The sequence below is a fragment of the Rattus norvegicus genome, chromosome 8, assembly GCF_036323735.1.
Source record: "Rattus norvegicus strain BN/NHsdMcwi chromosome 8, GRCr8, whole genome shotgun sequence".
NCBI classification, from domain to species: domain Eukaryota; kingdom Metazoa; phylum Chordata; class Mammalia; order Rodentia; family Muridae; genus Rattus; species Rattus norvegicus.
The window spans coordinates 105,767,970-105,793,662 of NC_086026.1; the positions used below are offsets into that span (position 1 = coordinate 105,767,970).

At 45.8% G+C, this 25,693-nt stretch overlaps 2 protein-coding genes across 28 annotated transcripts in view; one reads left to right on the top strand and one right to left on the bottom strand.

Annotated features, from left to right (window-relative positions):
- Window positions 1-13,057, top strand: part of Tfdp2 (transcription factor Dp-2) — a 141,009-nt gene extending 127,952 nt beyond the window's left edge. For 21 of the 26 annotated variants that reach the window (XM_017595584.3, XM_017595583.3, XM_006243556.5 and 18 more), the window contains 2 exons: window positions 6,866-6,971; window positions 7,194-13,057. In XM_017595584.3, the coding sequence (XP_017451073.1) occupies window positions 6,866-6,971; window positions 7,194-7,377 (290 nt within the window). In that variant the 3' untranslated portion in view covers window positions 7,378-13,057. The remainder of the gene's footprint in view (window positions 1-6,865; window positions 6,972-7,193) is intronic. The other 5 variants (XM_017595585.3, XM_063265216.1, XM_063265218.1 and 2 more) reach the window with 2 other exon arrangements.
- An 8,797-nt stretch (window positions 13,058-21,854) lies between these two features.
- Window positions 21,855-25,693, bottom strand: part of Atp1b3 (ATPase Na+/K+ transporting subunit beta 3) — a 31,328-nt gene continuing 27,489 nt past the window's right edge. Inside the window, exons 6-7 of one of the 2 annotated variants that reach the window (XM_039080877.2) lie at window positions 24,714-24,800; window positions 21,855-22,863 (exon numbers count right to left, since the gene is read on the bottom strand). In XM_039080877.2, coding sequence (XP_038936805.1) covers window positions 22,693-22,863; window positions 24,714-24,800 — 258 coding nt within the window. In that variant the 3' untranslated portion in view covers window positions 21,855-22,692. The remainder of the gene's footprint in view (window positions 22,864-24,713; window positions 24,801-25,693) is intronic. The other variant, NM_012913.1, reaches the window with a different exon arrangement.

Below are 25,693 nucleotides of genomic sequence, written 5' to 3' on the forward strand. Positions count from 1 at the left end.
AAAAAGAAAAAAGAAAAAAAAAATCTTCACACAGAATGCTGCAGTTTAGAGACTGCTGGCCTCACCAGGGGGCATTCTTCAGTACTTTATAGAGTAAGTTTGTGACCTTTTTTTTTTTTTTTTTTTTTTAAAGATTTATTTATTTTATGTATATGAGTACACTATAGATCTCTTCACACACACCAGAAGAGAACATTGGATCCCATTACAGATGGTTGTGAGCCACCATGTGGTTGCTGGGAATTGAACTCAGGACCTCCGGAAGAATGGTCAATGCTCTTAACCGCTGAGCCATCTCTCCAGCCCCCGTGACCTTTTTTTTTAAAACCAAATATCAATGATTTTTAGAAGATTACAAACTTACATCTATACAAGATATATTGTATAGAAAATGACTGGCTGACTCAACACTACGTCTAGGTCCACAGTGATGTATTTTCTCTGTAATTCTGAGAGTTTAGAGTCTTGTAAAACTTTTAGTCAAAAGCTTGGTAGAAGTTTGGGGTTGGTTTTTGTTTGTGGTTCTCTCTCCTAGGAGAATTTAGAGTAATTTACCCAGCCACCCCCAAAGACGCACTAATTCACTCTAATGGAATGCTTTATTATATCTGTCTATTCAGCAGAATAGGCAACTCAGAGAAAGAAGGGTTTATTTCGGGCATAGAGCTACAGAGGGATCAGAGTTGATCACAGCAGGGAGCCACAGTATGTTAAAGTTGGTGCAACTCAGAGAAAGAAGGGTTTATTTCGGGCATAGAGCTACAGAGGGATCAGAGTTGATCACAGCAGGGAGCCACAGTATTGTTAAAGTTGGTGCATGTCCACGGTCCTGCCTGTCGATCCACACTCCTTTAGATGTAAGCAGTTCTTGAATCTCTTCAGTTTCAGCTCAGCCTAGCCTCTCATCTTGACTAGGATTATGGGTATAAATCACACTCTGCCTTTAAATTTGTTTATTATTCATTTGCTTTTCCTTAAAGGCAAAAGCAAGTATGGTAAGTTGGGAAAAGAAATGTATTGTTCTGTCTTCTGACATGTATAAGTGAAATCATAGCTTTCTGGTTGTCTTACTATAGCCCAGGCTATCCTGAAATTCACTTCTATAATAAGCTAGACTTGAACTTAGAATATCCTGTCTCAGTTTCCCTAGTGCTCAGGGTTACAGGCAGGAGTGTGCTGCCTGCCTGGTGTGGTGTTTTCTTCAGTGGTTTGGTTTTCTTTGACTTAACATTATGCCTCTCAGATTCCTTTGTGTAATTTAATGTAGCTGTCACACATACCTTTTTAGTTCATGAATAGATCACAAATTATTTTAGGGGCAATAAACTTAGGGGTTTTGTTTGTTTTTTTCCAGTTGATGTTAAAATACACAACTGCTTTGAACATTCTACCCATGTGTCAAGGACTGTGTGTGAACATGACAGACTGAAATTTCTGGGTCTTCACTGAGTGGATGTTTAGCTTCCTCAGATGATGACAACACTTTTCAATTTGATTTTACTAGATTTTACTTTCCCTGAAGTATGGAGGTATTCAGCTTTCCCAGTCACAAGGGAATTAAGATTTAATATTCATTAAATGAAACATCTGTTTTTTAAAAACCTTACATGAATGGATGTTTTGCCCACCTGTATGTCTGTGCACCACATGTGCGTCTCCTGCCCAAGGAGACCAGAACAGAATGTCAGAGTCCCCTTGGACTATAGCTGTAGGCAGTTATGAACCACCATGTGGGTTCTAGGAATTGAACCCACATCTTCTAGAAGGATAAGAAGTGCTTGTACTGGGGTTGGGGATTTAGCTCAGTGGTAGAGCGCTTGCCTAGGAAGCGCAAGGCCCTGGGTTCGGTCCCCAGCTCCGAAAAAAAGAACCAGGAAAAAAAAAAAGTGCTTGTACCTTGCAAGGCACCCTCCAGCCCTGAACTCATTTGATAAAGGATATAATTCAATGGTGCTTTGCTGTAGTCCCTGATGTATGCCCCTGTCACCACTGTTTAATTACTGAGCACTTTTTTTTTTACAATTTCTCTCTTTTATTTATTTATTTATTTATTTATTTATTTATTTATTTATTTAATGTATAAGAATACACTGTAGGTTTCTTCAGATACACCAGATCCTATTACAGATGGCTGTGAGCCACCATGTGGTTGCTGGAATTGAACTCAGAACCTCTGGAAGAGCAGTCAATGCTCTTAACCACTGAGCCATCTCTCCAGCCCACTTTTTTTTTTTCTTCTTCTTTTTCTTCTTTTTCTTTTTCTTTTTCTTTTTCTTTTTTTGGGACAAAAAATCTCTGACTGTCCTAGACCTGACAATAGAGACCAGGCTGATTTCAAACGTAATTATCTGCCTCTGCTCCCAGTGCTGAGATTAAAGATGTGTGCCTGTTCCCAGCTCCCAATAGCCATGAAAAGAAACGCCTGCCTTTAGCACTCCCTACATCCAACCCACCAACTAGTCAACTAGTCAACCAGTCAACTAGTCTAGTTTCTTTTGTTGGCAGCAGGTTTTTTTGGGGGGAGGGAGGTGTCTGTTTGTTTGCCAGTAATGGACATTATATATTAAATGGGATTGAACATTATGTATCCTTTGTAATGGCTCCACTTTGCATAGTACATTTAATACACTCAGTATTCATCCAGGCTATTCCATGCCTCTGTATTAGGTAGGTGTCTCAGGTTATACAAACAAAACGCTTTAGATCAGAAGGGTTTCAGATTTGGGAGTTTTATTTTTGTAGTTGTTGTTTGTGTCTTAGAATCTTTGAATTTACCTAATAGAGTTACTTGAGAGATGGAACCCAAATCTAAGCATGAGGTTTATGTGCCGTCACATACAGTTGTGCCCGTAACCCAGGGCACTCGAATACGCCTGTGTTCTCGCTGTGGCCTATCACATGAGCTCACGTATTGAATTTTACACTTCTGGCATTATGTCAGTGCTTAGAAACTTTTAGATTTCAAAACATTTTAGATTTGAAATTTTTGGATTAGGGAGGCTACCTGTACCAATTCCTTGTTATTGGCAAATACTCCATATTCTTTTCCACTTTATATATGTCCACAGTTTCGTTCATTTGTCAGTGGTATACATTAGGTTGGTTAGGCTTTTGGGTTATTTTGAATGATGCTACTTTTAATCATTTTTATAAGCATTTTATTTTTATAAACATATTTTCAGCTTTGTTGGAGTAGAACTGTTAGATTAAAATGACAAATGGTTCTCACAGTGACTGTACCATTTTACAGTCCTGAGCAATGCATGAGGCTTCTGATCGCTTTTAACATCAGTGCCCTCCCCACCTCAGTTTTGGCGCTAGTGATTGACGGCATGGCTCTGTGGTAAATACACGGTCTACCACCAAGTTCCTCCCAGCCCGTTTGTCCTTAGTTTCACACTCTGAGTGTGGAGTGGTAACTCATGGTGATTTTTATTTAATTTCCCTAATGACTTAGGGAAGATTCTCCTAATTCCAACGATATTTATTCTGCAACGTTAACTCGAGCATTTCATCTGGAGTTCCGCATCACAGTTTTCGGTTCTTGTTGCTGTTCTTTTCAAGATGGGTTTTCACTGTTGTCTGGGCTTGAGTTGAACTCTTGTGACCCTGTTGCCTAGGCCTTCAGAGTAGCTGAGACCCTAGGTGCACATTACTGTACATCTCTGTAACCGAGTTTTAATACGAGGTAAGATGTATAAAATCAAAGGCAGGCAAAGAGGTGGTTTGTTTTAGCTGTCTGCTCATAACGGGTCTGTTGGCTGAGATTTATGTTGTATTTCATGTATTAACTTGGTACCACCTACCTTCTGCAAGTCTGATCCCTCGGCCTGCACTTCAGCTGATCTGTGTCCCGTTTATGCACTGGTCCCTGTTCCCTTCGCTCCATGTTCCTTGGCACAGATCTTGCTGTTTTCATCAGTGGCCTTGCTGGACAGGAAGTCCAACAATGTCTGAATGAAAAGGCCTACTCAGCAAATCACCAGAACGTTGTTTTCACTGGAGAGGTTCAGGTTAGCAGGCTCTGTGGTTTGATCTCCTCATGACCTCATCTGCAAACTGGACTACAGATTTTCTTGTCCGTTCAAAGGGACATGTGGCTTCGGTGTAGAAAGGGAGGGAGGTAATGGCTCTTGGACAGGAGTGTGAGAACCACCATGCAGAGCCCGTAATAATGTGAAAGAAATGTAGGCTTCCCAAATCCCTTGTAGAAAGGAAATACAATCTGTAATGTTCACAATGGAATAGCTGTGACCCAGCAGAAAGTTTCCACAGTTGTGTGTACCAATTCCAATTCAGCACAGGAATCCAGCCTTAGTTTCATCATCTTCTTCAGACTTAAGTTTAAGTATATTCACAATCTGCTATTCTTCTTACAAGTGGAGTCCTTTTTTTCACAGCTGCCTTGTAAAGAAAAGGCTCGCAAGACCCGTGTAAAATTCATGTAGTCATTTAGTCCCTCATGGCTATGTGGGAACAGTCTATCAACTGGCCGGACAGGGCCCTAACCTTAGACACATAGCCCCATGGTCTCTGCACAGCAATTACAAAGGTAATGTAACACAGAGGCTGAGGGGTGGCTCAGTGGGTACAGAAACTAGGTGCACAAGCCTGACCTGAGTTTCACCCTCAAAATCCACATAGAAGGCCATACAGGCCGTATCCCTCTTTTATCTCAGAATTCCTGCAGGGAGATGAAGAGGTAGAGGCAGGAAAACTTGCCAAAGCTCTCAGAGCAACGAGCTGGAGAACGCAGTACAGCAGCAGAAACAGGAGACCCTGCTTCAACAAGCTTGAAGGCCAGGACCAACTCCCAAAGCACCCCCGCCACACACACACACACACACACACACACACACACACACACACCACACACCACACACCACACACCACACACCACACACACACACCCCCCTCAAGGGCTGACAAGACAGTTTGTTGGGTAAACTGTTTGCTTCAAGCCTGATGCCCTGAGTTTGATCCCTAGTACCTATGTCTATGAAGGAAAGAACCAGCCGCTTAAAGTTGTCCTCATGAGTGTGAACTCATGCCATGGTGTGTGCAAAGCCACACACATACACAGAAATGAAAATAATGGAATAAGTGAGCACAAATTTAAATTTATTTGAGCAAAGTACATTTTCTGAGTATGCATTAGATTTTACATTTTATTTTATTTTTTTGATTTTTGAGACAGGGTTTCTCTGTGTGGCCCTGGCTGTCCTGGAACTCTGTTGACCAGGCTGACCTCAGACTCAGAGGTCTGCCTGCCTCTGCCTCAGAAGTGCTGAGATTAAAGGTGTGTGCCACCATGCCCTGCAGTGAGAGATTTTTATTTTCCTTTTTTGGCTGTGTTTCTAAAACTTTTACTGTTTATTAAAGCCACTACTAAAAGAGACTATACACATTCATCCAGTAATTCTGAGGTCTCTAGACATTCAGGTCCAGTTTTCTCTGAGCCAGTATTCTGTACAGGGAGAAGCGCTCAGGTCACAGCGCAGTAAGAATTGACCTGTGGTCAGGAGAAGGGAGATGGCCAGGGCATCTCGGTGGTGTTCTGTGAGGTCTGTCTCTCGCCTTTTTTAAAACATGAATGCAGACCTGGAGAGAGTGCTCAGAGGTTAAGAGCATGCACTGCTCTTCCAGAGAACCTAGGTTCAGATCCCAGCACCTACTTGGTGGCTCACTACCACCTGTAACTTGAGTTCCAAGGAATCTAATGCCTTCTTTTGGCCTCCATGGGTACCAGGAATGAAACTGGTTTACAGATACACATGCAGGCAAAAACTTATACACATACAATAAAATAAAAATAAATCTTAAAAATGATTGCATTGTAAAACAATCCCTCATTAAAAGCATGACCTTTAAAAATAGGACTGTTTGGATGATAAAGCCCACGACACCAGGCAGGGAGCTCGTTAGGAAAAGCCTGGACCATTGATGAGCAGTGGTATTGACTATCTGCATACACTTAAAAAGGCGCACCCAGGGTGGGAAGCTGGCTCAGTTGGCAGTGTGTGATGGCCTATGCTAATATCCAGTGCTTGGAGACAGACGGCAGGATCCTTGGGGCTGGCTGGTCTGCTGGCCCTAAGTCTCAGTGAGAGACCCTGTCTTAGGACATACCTGTCTGCACGCACACACACCATCCATGCACACACAGGAGAGGCTGGGGCAGGAGTGCCAAGTGTGAGCATCTGCCTGACCCAGAAGCTGTGCTGCGTTCTTTCCTAAGATAGTTCTGATTCTTATATCATTACCCAGTTCCGGCTTTGACTACTAACATCACAGTCGTGGTGTTTCCTGGTGAGAACATCAAATGTCCAAGACAGTCCACATTCTTACCACTCTACCCAGTAAGCTACCATGTTGGGTCTTACATTAAGAAGGCTGGAGAGATGGCCAAGTAGTTAAGAGTACTGCCCTTTCAGGCGACTTAAGTCCCGCTCCTACTGGACAGATCACAATTCCCATATCCAGCAGAGCCCAGCACCTCTTCCTTGGGCACCTGCTTTCTTAACCATTCACCTGCAGCTCGGGGCTTCACACATGATTTCAGGAAATGTCTTGAAAGAAAAGCCTTGAGGAAAAGGGAGATCGTCAAGGTTTGACTTTGCATTCTTTCTTTCTGGAGTCTGCTGTTCTATAGCTTTTTTCTTCCCATTCTTGTTCAAAAATTTATTTGTGGCCCTTCCCTGCCCCCAAATAACCGATGTAGAACACCAAGTTCTTCACAGGGCAGAATGATGGTCCAGCTGTCACCAAGACATAGAACCCATGTTTACTTCAGACAGCAAAGCAGTCACAAGAGTTCAAAGCCCACATGTGCTATAGTTGTTTGTTTGCTCCTTTGATCTTGCAGACGTCTCTACAGGACCTTCTTGGTTAAATCAGGGACTACTTTTGAACTCTACCCAATCAGTTTCAAATTTAGACCCGACCACCGGTGCCACTGTACCCCAATCAAGGTATGTATTTTTTTTTCAAGGTGAGAAAAGCAAGCCACAGGGAGAGACCTGACTCTGCTGAGATCAGGGCTGTGCTGCTGCTGCAGCAGGTGGATCAGGCTAAAAAGCAAGCAGGTCTTCCCAGAGCGCTGCCGTAATTTTTATCCCTGTGTTGTACAAAGAGAAAAGAACGATCAACCCTGCACTAATGAACCTAATGTGTGTTTCTAACTTACTTGCTAGTGTAAACCAAGGGTTGTGCTTGGATGCTGAAGTGGCCTTAGCAACTGGGCAGTTCCTTGCCCCAAACAGTCACCAGTCCAGCACTGCAGCCTCTCAGTTTTCGGAGTCCCGAGGTGAGACCCCCTGTTCATTCAACGATGAAGAGGAGGAAGATGAAGAGGAGGACCCCTCCTCCCCTGAATAAAGACAGGAGAGAACTCATGTTTAATATTTGATGCTCATGTGTGTCTTTAGTGTGAGCTCTTGTGTTTTGAAATGATTGCTTCAGTCTTTGCCTTTGTTTGCATTTGTGTTTAGTGAAAACTAGAGAAACACAATAAGCAAATTACACGCAGGCTGAGATGATTGAGATGACAGTTCCCATAGTGTGGATGAAGCGGAGCTGCAGAGCTGTGGACATCGCCAACAGAGCAAGCTTTCTGAGGAGGTAGAGGCCGATCTGAAGAGCAGTGCGGTGAAGTTCATTTGTTTTCAGGGAGGTGGGGATTAAAGGCCCACAGTGTGAGCATTTAGACCTCAGGTGGCTGCAAGGAGCAGTATGCAGTGATGACAGCTTCTCCCTCGCCTGCCCGCCCACTGTCCTTGGTAGGCAAGAGTGAACTTGGAAGTCACAGTGGGGGTCTGTTGTCGCCTGCGCGGAGCGGTGAACTGCTGAGCTGGTCCAGGTTTAGCTGAGCGCCTCTTGCATCTGCTGCCTTAGCTTCTGAAGGGAGCAAGCGCTAATCTTTAAGTACCTAGGTGACACGTAGGAAATTTTACACTAAACTGAGGTGAGCATCTGTCAGTGCGTTGGTGCATAGGAGTTACTAGGACTACTTCTGGAAGCCAAAGTAGAATAGCATTTCCATGTGCATTAAAAACTTCGCCAGCACTGCCTTTTGCCAGCATTCTAAGTTTGGAGTTTTACTGAGAGAGAAACTGTTTTTATAGTTTTAATCAAAGCTATGCATTCATACAGCTTTTTAATTTACAATGAGACAAAGAAATCAATTCCTTTGACCAAATTGCTTGTCTACAGTTGTCTGCAGTACTGTGTGATTTTACCCATGTGCAATTTGTAAAAATGAACCAAATGTCATTACTTTTGTCTTTATTTCAAGAATATGGCCATCATTGTTATCTTATACATCTTATCTTTTCCATATTTTAATTATCAAAATGACCTTACAGATTTATTCCTGGGTAAATTGCATTTCAAACTAACTCAATATTCATACTTTTGTTAAAACCGTGAACACTCCAGCTGCCTGCATCCATGCCAGTGTGGCATGTCATATGTGATCTTAAAGCCAAAGATGCCGTGAAAATCCCGCGGTATGTGTGTGATTGCTGCTTCTCCACGTAGAGGAGCATGAGACATCCACTGCCAAGCCACACTCAACTTACTAATCCGTTAAGGCCTGAAAGGGGGCAGAGAGTGGCTGCAGACTCAGTTCCACGACCAGGTAAAGCCAGGGCCGTCTGAATCTGCTCTCTGTGAGCCCTGCACCAAGTTCAGTCCAAATGCTCTTTTCAGTCCTGTGGTTCGGGGAGCACAGGCTCTATTCCATGATGCCTTTCTGAGACTTGACCATTATGAGCTGAGCAAAAAGCTTTGGCTGGCTTACATAGGTTATTGAGGCCATTAACACTGATAAGTATGAGTATACAGATGTGGCTTAGGTTTCTTCAGGAGCAAACTCATTCTGTCAGGAGGAAACTGTAGAACGAGCCCAGAGTGTTCAAGGGGCATAACGGTCCTGGCAGGTTTCAAAGGGCTTTGTGTTGACATGAGTTCTAGAACACATTCAGGCTCTCAGAGCAAAGTGACTCAGAATGCAACAGGAGCTACCTCCTGTTATCATTGTCGGCCTTTGGGAACGTAGGAAGACATGGAGATTAGAGACATCAAGGGCCACAAAATGCTTTTTCAGTCTTCAAAATACTGAGCTACTGGTCCTAAGATGTTTCAGAACTTAAAGCAAATGCATGTGTTACACCCATCCCACTTACTAGACTGCAAAATCCTTGCAGTAATTTTCAAGGAACTGTTTCCCATTATCTGCGCCCCTGCTGCCGTATGATTTACATTGACAAAACTTGGGCTTTAAATTGGCAGACATGTTGGGCATGTTGTGTGGCTCTAATCCCAGCTTTTGGGAAATAGAGCAGAAAAGTCAATCTTGGCTACATAGTGAGTTCAAGGCCAGCTTGGGCTACATGTGACCCTGTCCAGGGGAAAGAGCTGGGGAGCTAACCAAAGACTTAATCTTTGTGTGCCCCACCCCTGAACATTCTAACTACCACTGCCCTGCACTGCCCAGTGTAACCCTGTTCCTCCTCTGTGATGTACTGCTGAGGGCATCTGCATACTAGACCAAGCCAGGAGTGGTGGTAACACTCGTAATCCTAGACAGGCAAAAGGTCACCAGAGGCTTGAAGCCAGCCCGGGCTACATTAGATTAGCCCTGACATACACGCACGCATGCCCCAAAGGTTGAGGTGGGGTGAGAGAGGAGCCTAAATTGAGATGTTGAAAAAGATGAACTCTGATCTTCATTCACTATGTTTATATTGCTCTGGGTCCAGCAACACTGAATCACAGTTTAACACAGAGATCAAAATCAAAGGGGCGGGGAGTTAAACTGTGGTCATAGCATCTGGGTTTCTTTGTAGGAGGGCACTTAGGTTCCTTGCACATAGCCATTCCCTACCCTCAAGGTGCTGGTCACTGCTTAGCGAGGAGCTGAGGCGGATTTCCCCTCTCAAGGGTCAGTTTGCTATTTCTCAAGGGTACAGCACCCATGTCACTCCCCTGATGACATGTGCAGCTGCCTGCGCCCTCCATGTGAAGAACAGGTCCAGCAGGCTACACAGAGGTGCTCAGCCCTCACGCTTAGCACGCTTCCCGTCATGTGTCCCTGCTGGAAGTCTAGTCGGTCTTTATATTTATTGTGCCTTACATAGGAAGAAGGGACTGAATCTTTCCCTATGAACAGTCATCCAGAAAACAGGCTGTGGTGGCCACACACTTTGCATCTTTCTTATTTGATTCTTTTAAAGAAGTGTGGGGAGGAAAACCTGTCATCTTTGTTGTTTTACCAGAATGAAGACAGCTCCTCCTGTTAGCAAAACCTATACTTAGAGCAGCAGCAGAACGCTACCCATTTTAGAAGGTAATTCCCAGGTCTGTCCTCAGAAAGTTCCCCTTTTGGATAGTCCAGATGAAGAAATGTCTCACTGTATCCCTTCGTAGATTCCTAACTCGGCCATTTCTAAATCTAAACCGATATCTTAAGTCAGAGGCAGTGAAGCTGTTCAAGAACAGTGTGATTTGTGCCCTGTGACAGTCTGAACAGTGTGTGTGCATGACAGACAGACAGACAGACTGACTAAGCAGATGACAGGAATGGCGTCAGCAGTTTATGCCGTAACCACGCCCAGAGCAAAAAACCTACTCAGTTTTATAAGCTCCTTTCCCAACCAAAATGGGTTGTCCTCATTCAAAAAACCTGTGACATAGACCTTAGAATTTTGCTCCTTTAGTGGTGAGCATGGGACATGGTTTGTTTTGGAGCGAGAATGTTGAAATGCTGAACTTAGCTAGCTTTAGGACCTGAAAGGCAGGCGGGGACTGCAGCAAGGCCCTGAAGTTCTCAGTGAGTCGCATTCCCCTGAGCTGAACCTACCCTGCAGGCGGGAGAGCTGAGATCACATGATCTGTAAGCTGCTAATACATAAAGAGAGATAATGTATAAGCTCATGAATTGAGCGCACGAAGAGTGACCCTCATGCTGCACATAGACTTCGTCTTTGTTGGAAGGTGGACTGGATAGCTAAGAGCTAGCTTCCCAATGGCATTCCAATTTGTGTACGCCTTGGGCCGGTGCCTCTGGGCACTAATGTTCATCGATACACAGTCTCTGAAGACCGGGGCACATGCCCGGAGCCTGCAGCACGGCACTTAAATGAGCCTCAGAAATGTCCCTTCCAGCTCACGAAGTCAGTTCACTCACGCTCTGTTGACCTGTACTTGAGCCCAGCACTGTCATTCAGAAGGGGAGGCTAATGTGACAATTCTTCCTTTAATTCTTTTTGTTAACGTTAGTGCTAAAAGGCTGTGATAAGTTAGAACAAGCCTCAGGAAATAGCCTCTTACCTATTAGCGGAGTACCTGAAAAATATCCATCTGTAGGGTCCAGTTTTCCTACATACATCTTTGATCACAGTATGCTAAGGGGAAAAAATTAGGACACAAAACTGGCATTTTATGTTTCCTTGGAGTCCTTGGCAGATACTGACACTGATGTGGGTAGCCGTCCCTCACGGTGTCTCGAGAGGAAAGCTACGTGTTTACACTGTCTGTTCTGCGCAGTCTCTCAGCTAAGATGATATCCTGGATCTTTTTTTAATGTACAAAACCCTGTAGAACCAGTGCTTTGGCTGCTTTCTATCCTAGCAGAGAGGACCTTGGTCCTCTCTACTTAGAAAGCTACTTCAGAAGCTATTGGGAAGTCAAGGTTTGTGTCTTCTCTACTGAGGTCTCAGAAAGGGAGAGAGCATCTCTGGGAGCCGGGCCTCGGGCAGGAAGTACCCAGAGCCTCATGTGTGGCCCAGCAGCCTTCGCCTCTATAGCAGTGAGCTCAACAGTCTGGCCTGCCACCTCCCTCAGGGCATCATTGCTTACTGCAAAGCACACCTTCACCATGCTCCAGCCAGACAGCTCCAGTCTCGCCAACAAGTGCCAAAAGTCTGAGGAACACAGGGGATCTCTTCTCGAAAGCCCCATCAAGTAGTGCCATCTTGGGGCTTCCCAGGACTTCCAGTATAGGTGGTTACGATCACAAGAAACCTCCAGGCAAGGGTCCATTCAGTCTGTACATTGGTAGGGACACGAGAGGTGGGATTGCCATCTGGGCCTCAGTGGCTTGTCTCCAACCAAATTATTGGACTTCAGAAGCCATCCCTCTGCTGTGCTTGACTTCAGACTCAGTTGCTGCACCTTGGTCATGATCTGAGTACAAAAGCTGTACCAGTTTCCCATGCTCAGACCCTCTGTCTGTCTGTCCTCGTGATACTGAAGTGTCTCCACTCGCCCAGCGGCTTCTCTGTGGAAGTGGCTTCTCTCCAGGCTGCTAATCTGTTTTTTCCGGGCGGTACTAGGACAGCATCCTGAGAAACGGGACCAGTTCTCCACCCGCTCTGACTGCTCAGGAGGCCTGGGTCCCGTTTACCCTGTCACTCTTTACTGGAAGGGAGGTTGCTCAGTCACCAGGTCGCTCACTTTCCATTCAGAGACGCTTTGCTCTGCTTGTGTGCCGCGAGTTTCTGTCTCCAGAAAAGTGTAACTTTGCCCTTTTTCTGCATGACGCACGTACCCATGTCGCGCACTAAGTAGTTTAAATGAGGTAAAGGAAAACGCAGAGCACATCTTGCTTGCCTCTTAGAGTTTCCTCCCTAAATTGAAGTCCATAGGCTAATATATTATTTTGTAGTATCTCAGACTTTGCATAAATACTATTATTTTTGTATGGAATTTTTTATAGAAGAGCTATTTCTGTATACTTATTTGTGGTTTTTGAAATGCCTTCCAGTAGGTAACCGACAAGTCTTAAGCAGTGTCCACTAAGGGTAGCTCAGGGACCACCTACCCAGAATAGGCAGGGAATTTAAATTTTCTTACTCCCTGTACCCACTCCAGACAGAAGCTCAGGTTGTGTCTAGGAAGCAGTTTTAATAAGCTCTGAGTGATTTTCTTCATCAACCCACACATATTTGTCCATGCTGTAAGAGAAGACATCTGGAATGAGTATGTTGAGCTGGAGAATAATTGTATCATATACTCTGTGATTTGAGATACAAAATAAAGAAATAATTTAAAATAATGTTGATGTCATAAGTGATGGCTGCCGGGGATATTGTGGAGCTCTCTCGACCTCACACTGTTCAGTACTGAAGCTCTGAGCTGAGTACTGAGTGACTCTGAGTGACTGAGGTAGTGAGAGGTACAAGCCCCACCTCCCTTTGTCCCAGTTCTGGGTCTCTGAAGAGCTACCCCAACACCAAAGCTCTCCAGAGGACTGGCTGAGGCCTCTGGGAACAGGATCAGTAGGCACTCGGCTCCCATTCTGCTGCTTCATCGGGGTTCCCCAGCGCGTATAGCCCTGCAGTGTGCAATACCTGCACCACCCGGAACGAGTTCTGAGTTGGACTCATGAATTCAAAGGCTGCTTTGAAGGCAGCTCTTAGGAACCATGCCCCGGGTACAGTGCCCTCTCATCATCACTCATAGCATAGAAAAACAATAGGATGAGTAGGGGTGGGAGCATCCTCATAGAAGTAGGGAAATGGGGACGGGAGATGGGGGAAGGGGATCACATTTGAAATGTGAATACATAAAATATCCAAGAAAAATACAATTATTAAAAAACACAAAAAAACAACAGGATACAACACTGTCCCCAAGCGACTATGCAATAGCATCTGTCTGTCCTCCGGGACCACCTCAGCATCCCTTACTATGCAAGAACCACCTTTCCAGGGAGGAGATGGTTAGGTGACTTGTATCCCAACAAGCTGCACACAGGGTCAGGAGGAGGGCAGTTAAAGGATCACAACATGGGCTGGAGAGATGGCTCAGTGGTTAAGAGCACTGACTGCTCTTCCAGAGGTCCTGAGTTCAATTCCCAGCAACCACATGGTGGCTCACAACCATCTGTAATGGGATCTGATGCCCTCTTCTGGTGTGCCTGAAGACAGCTACAATGTACCCACATACATGAAATAAATAACTAAATCTTTAAAAAAAAAAAAGTCACAATGTGACAGTGGACCTTAAAAAGAACTCAGTGGGGCTAGAGAGACAATCGGGTTAGGCGCACAAGCTGCTCTTCCCAAGGACGCAGGTCTGATCCCAGCACCCATGTGGCAGCTAGTACCGTCTAACTCCAGTCCCAGGGATCTGACACGCTCCTGGACTCTGAATAGTGGGCATGCATATGTTACAGACAAGTTTTTTAAGGACAGAAAACATTGTCACACAATCCCAGGAGTGAATGCCGCTTTGTGTCAGCGCTTCCGTTGACCAGATCAAGGGAGGGACAGGGACCCTCATTCCCTACAGACTCCCTGCAGGACTAACCCAAGCTGGTGTGGGTGGCTCTAATCCGTCTGCTAGCAGCCACTTTGTGCCACTTGGTAAAAGTATCCAAGGGCATGTAGCCATGACCACTGAGCCACTCATGCAGCAGGGTCACCACCGGCCATCAGTAGCCGTTGGACCTGCTGCTGACAGAGCCCAAAGACTTGACTGCGACTGTGCCCACTGGAGCTCAGGGTTTTTCTGCTGCTTCTCCTAGGGCTATTTTGTCTCTGTCTATGGAAGTCAGCTGCCGCCAACTCTCTCCTGCTTCCTTCCATTCAGGCGCCTTCCCCAAGCCTGCAGGAAATCACCTGGCCTCTCCCAGATGTAGAAAACCTCCTACCGTTCCTAGGCACATCCAAGTACTGTCACCAGCCTAGCCACTGTTCAAAGGTCCTTTCCAGCCTTTTGCTTAAGCCTGCTTCCAGGAAACACCAGACTATAAAATGCACTGTGTAGGAAGCGCAAGGCCCTGAGTTCGGTCCCCAGCTCCGAAAAAAAGAACCCCCCCCCCAAAAAAAATGCACTGTGAAGGAGGCCCTGTAGTCCCTGTGGAGGCCATGCCCATTCAAATTTTCATAATCAGTTTTTTTTTCTCTTTATCTCTAAAGACAGTTTTATGCCCCAAACTGGCTTTAAACTCACTGTAGTGGAGGGTAACCTGGAATTTCTGAACCTCTTGTCCCCACCTGGAATTACAGGTATGTGCCACCATACCTGGTCATATGCAGTGCTGGGGTCAAACCCAGAGCTTTGTGCCTGAACTTGGTCCTCATTCTGTACATTTGCCACCAGAGCGTAAGACTTAAGTGGCTTGTTCATCTTGGTTCGTTTCTCTCTCCCCCTCTCTTCCTCCTCCTCCCCCTCCTCCTCCCCGTCCTTCTCCCTCCTCTCCTTTTCCTTCTCCTTTTCCTTCATCTTCCAGCAAGGTCCACAGTGACCTGGACTCTTACCAGGAGGCAGAGCTGGCTGATCTCTGTAAGTTTAAGGCCGGCCTGGTCTACAAAAGGAGTTCCAGGATAGTCAAGGCCACACAGAAAAACCCCATCTTGAAAAACAACAAAAAGCTACCCACAGACTTGTCTATGTGCCAATCTAATGGATGTGTTTCTCAATTAAGGTTCCCTTTCCTCAGATCATCCAAGTTGACAGATCATACAAATAAATAGAATTTCACTTGCGGAGCAGTGAGCAGCCATTCTACATAAAGGATACCAACCCTGGGAACAAGAATGACAGATTTTATTTCGGTGTGGAGATTCTGGGCATTGAATCCTGGGATTCAAGAGGCTAAGATAGGAACATCTTGAATTCAAGCCTGGGCTACCTAAGATAAGGAAAGGAGGCAAACAAGCCTTGTTGAGAGAGTAAAGGCCTAGGAAAAGATGCACCACAGAAGGCATACTGCCCAGGGGCTGGTCAGTCTGCCCATGCTCTCCCCCAGCACAAACAGGCGAGCAGCACGCTCGCTGTCCACTCAGACTTCTGCAGCAGAACAGACACAGGGAGCAGCTGAGAGGTTCTGGGCTCTGGCGCCATCCTCCTGGGTTCACTTAGACAGGGGAGAGTCTGTCTTCAGAGAGCTCCAGGCTTCTGAGAAGTTTCTCAGGAAGCATTTCTGGAAATCTTCCCTTGAGGGTCACCAGCTTGAGCACAACTGTTACTACCTCCCTGCTGGGCTAGTGCCAAGGAACTTGTGCAGAAGACAAGTCTAGCCAGAGGAATAAGCTTGCCTAGACAGAGACTTTCCCCTCATTTCCCCCTTACCCCAAATCCTTCCTGAGAGGTTTCTCAGAGGCTGGAGGGTAAAAGCATAAACAAATCAGGGTTTTGGCCAGGGAGGCAGGTGCCTGTTGGGGCAGGCTGTGACCATTCCTAGTCACTGAGGCAAAAAGAGGCGAGGAGCAGATGGGGAAAGCCTTGGAGGGCTAAGCGCCATGGCCTGGACAGAGCAAACGCAGGGCCAGCCAGGGTGGCACAGTAGACTTCTGGCCATGTAGGTTTTGGGGGGCAGGGGGGGGCAGTGGCTTACCAGTTGGAAGCCAGCTCTGCTGGGTTTCAAGTCCTGAGGGGAGGTTGGCGCTTCTGTCAAGATGAAGGAAGGCTCCAACGTCCTTGGCAGCCCTCGGTGGGAGAAGTCTGTTTTCTGTTTATCAGGTCTCGTGTGCAAGCCTCAACAGATACCCACTGCTGCTCTGAGTTCCCTGTTGTCAAAAGCACTGTTGGCCAAACCAGTTACATGACATCTCCTTAAATTTGCTGTTTATAGTATTCCAATTCCCATCCATAATCCTATTTTTCCAAGTGGACATGGGACATGGTGGTGCATACACAGCAGCAGTTCCAGCAGTGGAGAGGCTGAGGGAGCGGGGAACAAGAGAACTTAAAAGTTTAAGGCCATTCTCAGTTACTTTCTTGGCTCTCTCTCTCCTTCTCTCTCTCTCTCTGTGAGTGTGTGTGTGTGTGTGTGTGTGTGTGTGTGTGTGTGTGTGTGTGTGTGTGTGTGTGTGCATGTACAGACGCATGAGCGCACACACACCAGCCTAGGCTTGCTTTTTTTTTTTTTTGGAGCTGGGAACCGAACCCAAGGCCTTGTGCTTGCTAGGCAAGTGCTCTACCACTGAGCCAAATCCCCAACCCCCCCAGTCTAGGCTTTCTTTTTCTTTCTTTCTTTCTTTATTGTTTTTGGGAGACAGGGTTTCTCTGTGTACCATGACTGTTTCAAACTGGCTCTGTAGGCAGGCTGGTCTCAAACTTCAAGAGCTGGGATTAAAGGTGTGCACCACCGCTGCCTGGCTAATTAGTATGTGTTTTGCTTACATGTACGTATGCACACCGTATGTGTGCCTAGTGCACATAGAAGTCAGAATGAAGGTGTGGGATCCCCTGGAACTGTAGCAATACACAGCTGTGAGCCACCATGCAGATGCTGGGAATCAAACCCCAACTTTCTGAGAGAACAAGTGCTCTTGGTCCCACGCTGAGCATTTTTGTAGGTGCTGGGCATCCTAACTCAGGTCCTTATACTTACACAGCAAGCACTACACCCAGTGAGCCATTCCCCAGCCCCTCCCCCACCTTTTTGGCTTTTCAAGACAGGGTTTCTGTATAGTCCTGGCCATCCTGGAACTTGTTCTGTAGACCAGGCTAGCCTTGAACTCAGATCCACTTGCATCTGCCTTCCAAGTGCTGGGATTAAAGGAGCGTGTCACCACAACCCAGCTTCTAGCCCCCAAATTATAAAAAAAAAAAAAAGTATCACTCAGTGGACTTGGGTGTTGCACACCCCTACTGGAGTCCTGTCTTGTGGTGCATAGTAACCGGTTGGTGGATGGGGATTTCCTGAGAACTTGACTTCTCTGTAGTTGAGGTACTTGGAAGACGAGGGAAAGATCATGACTGCTTGCCAACCACAGACTCCCCTATGCTCAAACCAGTACACACCCTGCTCAGTTATTTTCTAGCTTCCTCAGGGTGAGGGAAGCAGGTGAGAAGCTTCATTTGGGGACCTTAAATGTCCAAGGTGGAGATGAATGTATAAAGCTGTAAGAGCGGCGTTTGCCTGTCTCCAAAGGTGACCAGCTCAGAATAGCAATAAAACGAGCTGAACCAAGGAGAGGAGGGGAGTCCTCGGGAAGGATGGAGGCCAGTCTCCTGTCTAAGGTGCATTTTCTAGCTTCCTGGGTTCCCTTGCACACCGTACCCTTTCCCCTCCCACTAGAATGACTACATTTGTAGCCATAAAGACCCTGAAGATATGAGTGTACTTGTCCATGAGTCTCAAACAGCAAAAAGAGCTTCATCCTACACCACGCCCACTCCAGTACCAACCAGTTCCAATTAGAAACCATTGTTACCTTCTATACCTGAGTATGGGCAGCTGTAACACTATTTAGCAATGGGATCTGTTGATAAGAAAAACCTTTTAGTATAGGGATATAATCCCAGTACTTGGGAGGCAGAGACAATCAGATCTCTAAGAGTTCGAGGTCAGCCTGGTCTACAGAGTGACTTCAAGGCCAGTCAGGGCTACTTGGAGAAACCCTGTCTCCAAAAACCAAAAAAAAAAAAAAAAAAAAAAAAAAAAGAGGAAAAAGAAATCCTTTAACATAACCTGTTTTAAAAAATCTAGATGATTCTATCCTAAACAGGTAAAGACAAGCTCAGTAGGTGTTCTTTGTAAAGTTCTCTTCTTCCGAATTCCCAGACACTTGAGCAGGAGACAGAGAGATGGACACAGAGACTATGTTGGGGTCTCACAGAGATCCTGTCAATTGCAAGGGAGTATAGAAGTGACCAGTGAGCCGGCCGGGGCCTTCTGCTCTAGCAGGGCAGAGAACGTGGACAGTTCTTGTGTTCAGAACCTTCAGTGCCGACATCTCAGAAGTCTCAAGTTCCAAGTCTTGAGAACTAAAGACTTAAAGGTGTGGGTCTTCGATGGCAGACATTTATGGTTCTAGGTGCCCAAGTCAGAGGCTTATGGCTGTGTCCCGACACTGGTAGCCTAGCACTCGGCAGCCTGTGAACTCCTTGGCTCCAAGTAGCAGCTAGGAGTTTTCGGGGAACTGTGGCTCAGCAGCTAAGCAATCCGCCCAAGGTTTCTGAGCAACCAAATGGAATAGCCAGTTCTCTATTTTTGTTCAAAATGAAAGCCGACACATGCTGTTTGTCTCGTGATCTGACTCTGAGGTGACCTCCATGCAGGTGTCACCTTCAGTGCATCGCAGGCATCCCTGCGAAGCTTTGACCTTGCAGGCGGCAAACCAAACACCTGACGGAAACGACTTCAAATCCTAATAGAGCCTCTGGAGAGGACAGAGCACACAGGTGCCGGTCCGCAGAAAACTGCTCCAAGAAACAGGACAAGCCTAGAAGCCCAAGTATTCAAAGAGGGACAACTGCAGTAATTTTGTAACTAAAATAAAACTTTCCAGCTCCTAGTCCCAAATAAAAAACAGCTTGGAACTTTTTTAAAATACCCCAATTTTTCCTTCGGTTAGGAATATTACATACTTGTTCAAAATACTATGATTCAGTTAACTAACGGACACCAAACCTTCTCCATCTACTACACAGTCAGGCTAAGTGTTGGGCTCAGTCACCAAGGTACATCCCTTTGGTCCAGTCACTCAGACCGTCTGAGTGAAGAGCCTGTAGAGGAGGATGCTGGGTCACAATCATCCCATGCCAGTGAGCGAAATGCTGACAACTTTGTGTATATCCTAAATTCTGAGGAAGACCTGGAACAGATACCAACTAATCCATGGCTCCCCCCGCCCCCATTCCTGGTCCACCTTGTTATCCATAGGACACAGACCCAACTACTCCCTCTTCCTAAATCCAGCTCAGTACACAGGACACAGACCCAACTCCTGCTCGCTCTGCCTCTCAACAAAACACTCCCACAGTAGTTCCAGAAGAACATGTGGAATGACCTATTACTGAGCACCACTTCAATGGCCCTTACCCAGCACTGCCCTAACTAACTCCTAGGCTTTCTCGTTTCCTTTGGGCTAATGGATTCCAATAGGCTATGTCCTTTCACTCAGTATGCTTCAAGTTGAGCGGGCACTCCTAACTTCAGCAGACAGGGAGAAAAAAAAAAAAAAAAAAAGAAAAACAACCACCAGAAGAGATGAAGTCAGTCTGGACTGGACCAAGTAGAAAAGCTGAACTAGGAAGAAAACGAGTAAGACTTAGATCTATGTCCCAACTCTTCAAAACATACCTCTTTTGTGACATTTTTGCTATGGGTCACAAATCTACTCTGCTTTAAACTTTATGTATGTAGATGTTTTCCCTGAATAGGTGGTTAGCCTTCACTTCTGTACACGGTGTCTGAGGCCAGAAGAGGGGATAGGATCCTCTGGCAGTGGAGCTGCGAACCACCTTGTGGGTGACGCTGGGAATTAAACTCCAGAGCTCTTAACTGCTGACCAGTTCCTTCATTCATTCTGCTCATTGGCACAGAGACTGTATCCCCATGTATGAGGGGCTGAATCTGGTGCCTCATACACACTAGGCAAGCCCTGACCTAGCTTTCCCAGCCCTTAAGCTTTCTCGAAGTCCACAAATATTTAATCAGAGTTAATAGAAATGACACGTGAGCCAAAGCGGACAGCACAGCTCAGTCACAAACCTGTGCTTCCTCTGGCACTACAGCAGTCTCTGTGGACCAGGACAGCCTGGATCTCACAGGACAGTTCCCAGGTGGCTGTCTGGTATGAGTGCCAGCTACACACAAACCATCAATACTTACGTTACAGTCCTGACATGGACTGGGAGGCTGAGGGGGCTTAAATAACGGCCACAGGTTTGTATAAACAAGTGCTTAGTCACCAGGGAGTGGCACTGTGAGGATCAGGTGTGGCCTTGTTAGAAGAAATGTCACCCAGTGGGCTTTGAGGTTTCAAAGGCCCACGCTGATCTTCGTTGATCTTCGGGCTCCCTTTTGCCTGCAGCCCAGGATGTGGTTGTTACTGCTTCAGTACCTGCCTGCTGCTGCTTTCCACCTGAGCACCTCTGTAACTGTAAACAGCCCTGATGCCTCCTCCTGTGCTAGCTACCTCAATCATGGTGTCTCTCCCCAGCAATAGAGGGCCATGGGAAACCACCCAGCAAGACCAAAACACATAAAAAGCAAAGGAAAAGGCCAACCAAGAGCAGGACAGGTTACCTTTATGTCTGGCAAGTATCACCGAGTTCTGTTGATGAAAAAGTGGAGAATGCCCACCTCCGAAACACAGAAGTCCCTGGCTTGCAAGACCACCCAATTCCTTCAGCTTTCCCCAACAGCCGACTTGAGACAGTTGGGTTCTTGTCCCTCCAGGCCTGGCTTACACCACTGGAAGCCTCAGAATGTGGCTCTGCACCAACCATGATAAAAACAGCTCTTAAAAGAAAAATGTGGGGCTGGAGAGATGGCTCATCAGTTAAGAGCATTGACTGCTTTTCCAGAGGTCCTGAGTTCAAATCCCAGCAACCACATGGTGGCTCACAACCACCTGTAATGAGATCTGATGCCCTCTTCTGGTGTTTGAAGACAGCTACAGTGTACACATATACACAAAACAAATAAATCTTTTAAAAAAGTGATGAGGGCTAAAAAGATAAACAACAGGCTGGAGAGACAGCTCAGTGATTACAAGCACTACATCCAGAGGAAGTAGGTTCAATTTCAAGCACTTACATGGCAGCTCACGACTGCCCTGGATCACAGCGGGATTCAACACTCTTCTCTCCCGCCGCACTCACCAGGCACTCAGGTGGTTCACATACATGCTATCAAACAAAACCAACCAAACAAAAAACTTTATATAGTGCGTGTGTATGTGTGTGAGTGTGCGCGTGCGGAGCACACGTGTGCATGTGCAAATGAAAGTCACAGGTCAAATGGGAGACACTTTTCTCAGGACAGAAAGAGCTCCAGTTATTACAGTTCTAGCAAGAGTTCACCTGAGACCACAGGGACAGCCCAGGACGCCATTCAAGGTGTGAAGGAAGAGTCTGTCATATGTTCCAAGCTTTGAATCAGTTTGCAGTTTTTGTATTTCACATTTTTTTTATTAGGGTCCATAGTCTACTAAATAAAAGCACTTAAGACATTTTGAAAAACTATACAATTTATGTCTTGGGAATTTCATTTCATTCAAAAAACAAAACAAAGCAAAAACATCGGTACTCATTCACCTAATTAAAACACTGTTTCTTCCATGTGTCTACGACACCTGAGTGTGGAAGCTTGATTCCACACTCAGTCACCCCGATAGTATTTTAAATATGTATTACAACAGAAAGTCTGTCCTCTCAGTACAGTCAGCTATAGTCTAGTTCAGCATGTAAAAACCACTAGAGCATACGACAGGCACTCACTCACACGTACGCAGAACCAGGGTCAGTACTTTCAGATCCACTTTATTTCCCTTTCTCCTTCATCACATACAGAACTTCTCACACATTTCTTCAGCTAAAGTCACTTGATGTTGGCAAGGTACCATTTTTTCCCTAAAACTTTCTTGGCATCAAAATATGACAGTTACCAGTGTTAAATCCATAAAATATTTACACAGCACAGCACATGAAGCTTTAGACATTTGGCAATTACACACAGAAGACGACGAGACCCCCACTCTGCATGTTTGGGATTGGGAGCTCACTGGTCCCTGTCTGGCGACCGTACATGGGTTCAAGGGCAGCAGAGGCAGCAGGCAGTTACTTCAGAGGACACTGAACACTATGATCTGGAAGCATGTTATGATGTCACCCAAGTGTGTCCCATACCACTTCCTCCTCCCAGGTGGCCTCATATCCTAGAATGGCAGGTCCAGCTGATACAGAATGGAGACAACACAACATTTACTCTGTGCAGACAGCCTACTCCTAGGCATGTGCTATGACTTTAAATGAAACTCGTCCCAAGAACTTGTCACGTTCATTCTTGTTTTTTAGGTTCCTGGTTCCATCAATTTGGCACTCAATTGTTACTTCTTTCTTGGTAGCATCGGCCCCAAATATGACCTGGACGGCAACTAGGGGCTGTCGATATCCAACCTAGCAAACGGACGAACAGACGTTAGTTCAAGCCTTCGGTACCTTCGCCTGCACCAGGAAGTTAGCTCCAACTTCCCTTCTTTTCAAAGTCTTAATTTGTAGTCCAGGCTGACTTCCCATTTTTCAAACCTCTGGCCTTAGCTTCCTTCCCAGCGTCAGGGTTAACAAATGTGCCAGCCACACCTCATCTACTCTGCAAGATTAAGTCTCTGGGCTTAGCGTAATAGTCACGTTCATTCCCTTCCTTCTCGCTATGACTCCCCTTAGCACGGCTCTCAGGGGTGTCCTGTTTGGTGACTCAGCTGTTTGACTCATCTTCTAGATGCCCTGATTCTGTTTAATACTTGCAGTGCCCCCGCAGGGTAGGCCTACCTTAAAGTGACGGCACTGCTATATTCTGATCCTAAGACACTGACTGACTGACGTATTACACTTAGAGATGTCTAACTGTCCCATGTGTGCTTACAGACGATGACCATCTGCTATGGCTCAGCTACACATTACCACATGTGACTCTATTTCACTTACACCCTCTACACAGGAGAATGAGGGTATGTGCAGTGCTCACTGTGGCCAGCGCATAGGAACAAGCTTACTGATAACCGATTCTGGCAAGACCAACAAACGCTGAAGCTTCACAGAAAAGCTGACAGTAGTTTATGCCCTCTCGCACTTCCTGATGAACAACAAAGTGTAACTTTACAGCATGGGAGCTTGGCTACCCATCCTAAGAGACAATGGTCAACATAAGACAGTAAGTTCAGTCAGTGAAGGTCCTTCCTGTAAGGACGTGAGAAGACTATACTCACTCACCTCCAAAAATATACAAATGAACTTAATTATGAGGAAATAATTCCAACAACAAAAAACTGCCATATATACACAAGTTCCTGTCAAGTCCTCCCCACCCCCAAAAGTTCCAGACTTATCCTGAAGCTTAAAGAAGCACTAAACAGAGGCTGGGAGTGGGGGACATGGATGGGACGGGATGGGAAGAGGGGTAGGGGTGGCGTTACTTTAGATCACAGGCTGCTGAGTGCCACAGCGAGGCCTCACGCACATGGAAGACACTCCTCACTTGCTCTGAAGGATGCTGCTGGGACAGCTAGAGAGATTTTAAGAATGTCTAGAGCGGACAAGTGGACAGCAGTGCTAACATCTGCTGATGGCACAGCACTGGGCATTAGTACCCTTGTGTTAGGACAGACATACTGCAAGCTTTAGAATGAAGGTGTCGTAGGGCGGCTCACACACACAAGCACAAATACAGATGGGTAAGGGACAGCATCTGGTAATATGCTCTCAGAAAATACACTGTTCTAGTCATTTTGAGTTGGAAAAAATTCAAAATAAGTTTAATATGACAAAACTTTATGAAATGAGATATGTATGTATATATACATACACACGCACACATACACTTCAAAAGTTTAAAATCACAAAATACTATTGTGTCTAAATAATGAATTTTTACATCTGACTTGTGAAGAGTACATACCACTTTCCAAAAAGCAAAACCAGTATTCTGAAAATAACCATCCTTTCAGTCTGTGTAAGCACTCTCCTACACGGTCTCCATTCACCCACACCACTTGGTACTGAGTTCACCCACGCGGTGGCTCACAGCCATCTGTAGTGGGATCTGATGCCCTCTTCTGGTGTGTCTGAGGACAGTGACAGTGTGTACACACAATAGTAAACAGTGACAGTGTGTGTACACACAATAGTAAACAGCGACAGTGTGTGTACACACAATAGTAAACAGCGACAGTGTGTGTACACACAATAGTAAAAGACAGTACACCTACCAGACACAGGCAGTTCCCTAAAGGATGACTCTAAATACTTACGTGCCGTTTTTTCCCATAATATGGAAAATACTTTAAGTCTATAAGTCCATCATCAGGATAAGTTACTATATTTGCTATGTTTTCTTCCTAGAGTTAAAAGCAAAAGAGATAGATATGTTTTAGGCCAGAGTAGAGATTTTTCAAAACTATGTTACAATCACTGACAGTCAGCAGTCATGGCAAAACGCAGGCTGTGGTGCTCAAGCCCCATGAATACAACCGTGTTTCTGAGAACTGTTGTCGCTGCTGTTGAAATACGGTCTCAGGATGCAGCCCAGTCCTGTCTTAAAGTCTCCCAAGTGCTAGGATTTCAGGCATGTACTACCATACCTGGCCATTCATCTTAATTACAAATATTACATAATTAAAACCACCCTGGCTCCTCCATGTCTGGTTACATCCTAGGAGTCTCTTCTCAGTTCCAGCTGTCTCACGGCCTGTGAGCTACCCTCGATCTGTGCAGAGCCAGCTGTTTGGCCAATGAAAGCAAAAATACATCAGAGTAAGTGTGGACTGAAGTTTTTCCAAGACGAATTACCAGGCTAAAAAGTAATGGTGCCCACAAGCTGCCAATCAAGAAAGCAGTGCTCACTCAGACTCAGAGGTAGGTAGAGGTTACTCTTCAGAACCGTAAGAACTGTAATCAGGATCAACTATGATGCAACAAGGCACTCATAGTTCCCATGAATAAACAGAAAAAGGACCAAAACTCTAAATATGTCAGTCACTAAATACCTGCACAGACACACTGCGTGCACAGGAACCGAGTGGATCCTAGCACTGCAACAAACGCAAGCCCAAGACACCAACCCACACTGACGCGCATCACCAAACTCGGAGGGGCAGGCGTTAGCCCTGGACGACTAACAGACGGCTGTGGTGCTGGGGACGGGCCTGCTCTGTAGCTCCTTCTTCTGGAAGCACACAGGACATGGCAAACTGGGACGGACTGCCCACAGTCCTGCTGCCTCTGCTTTACT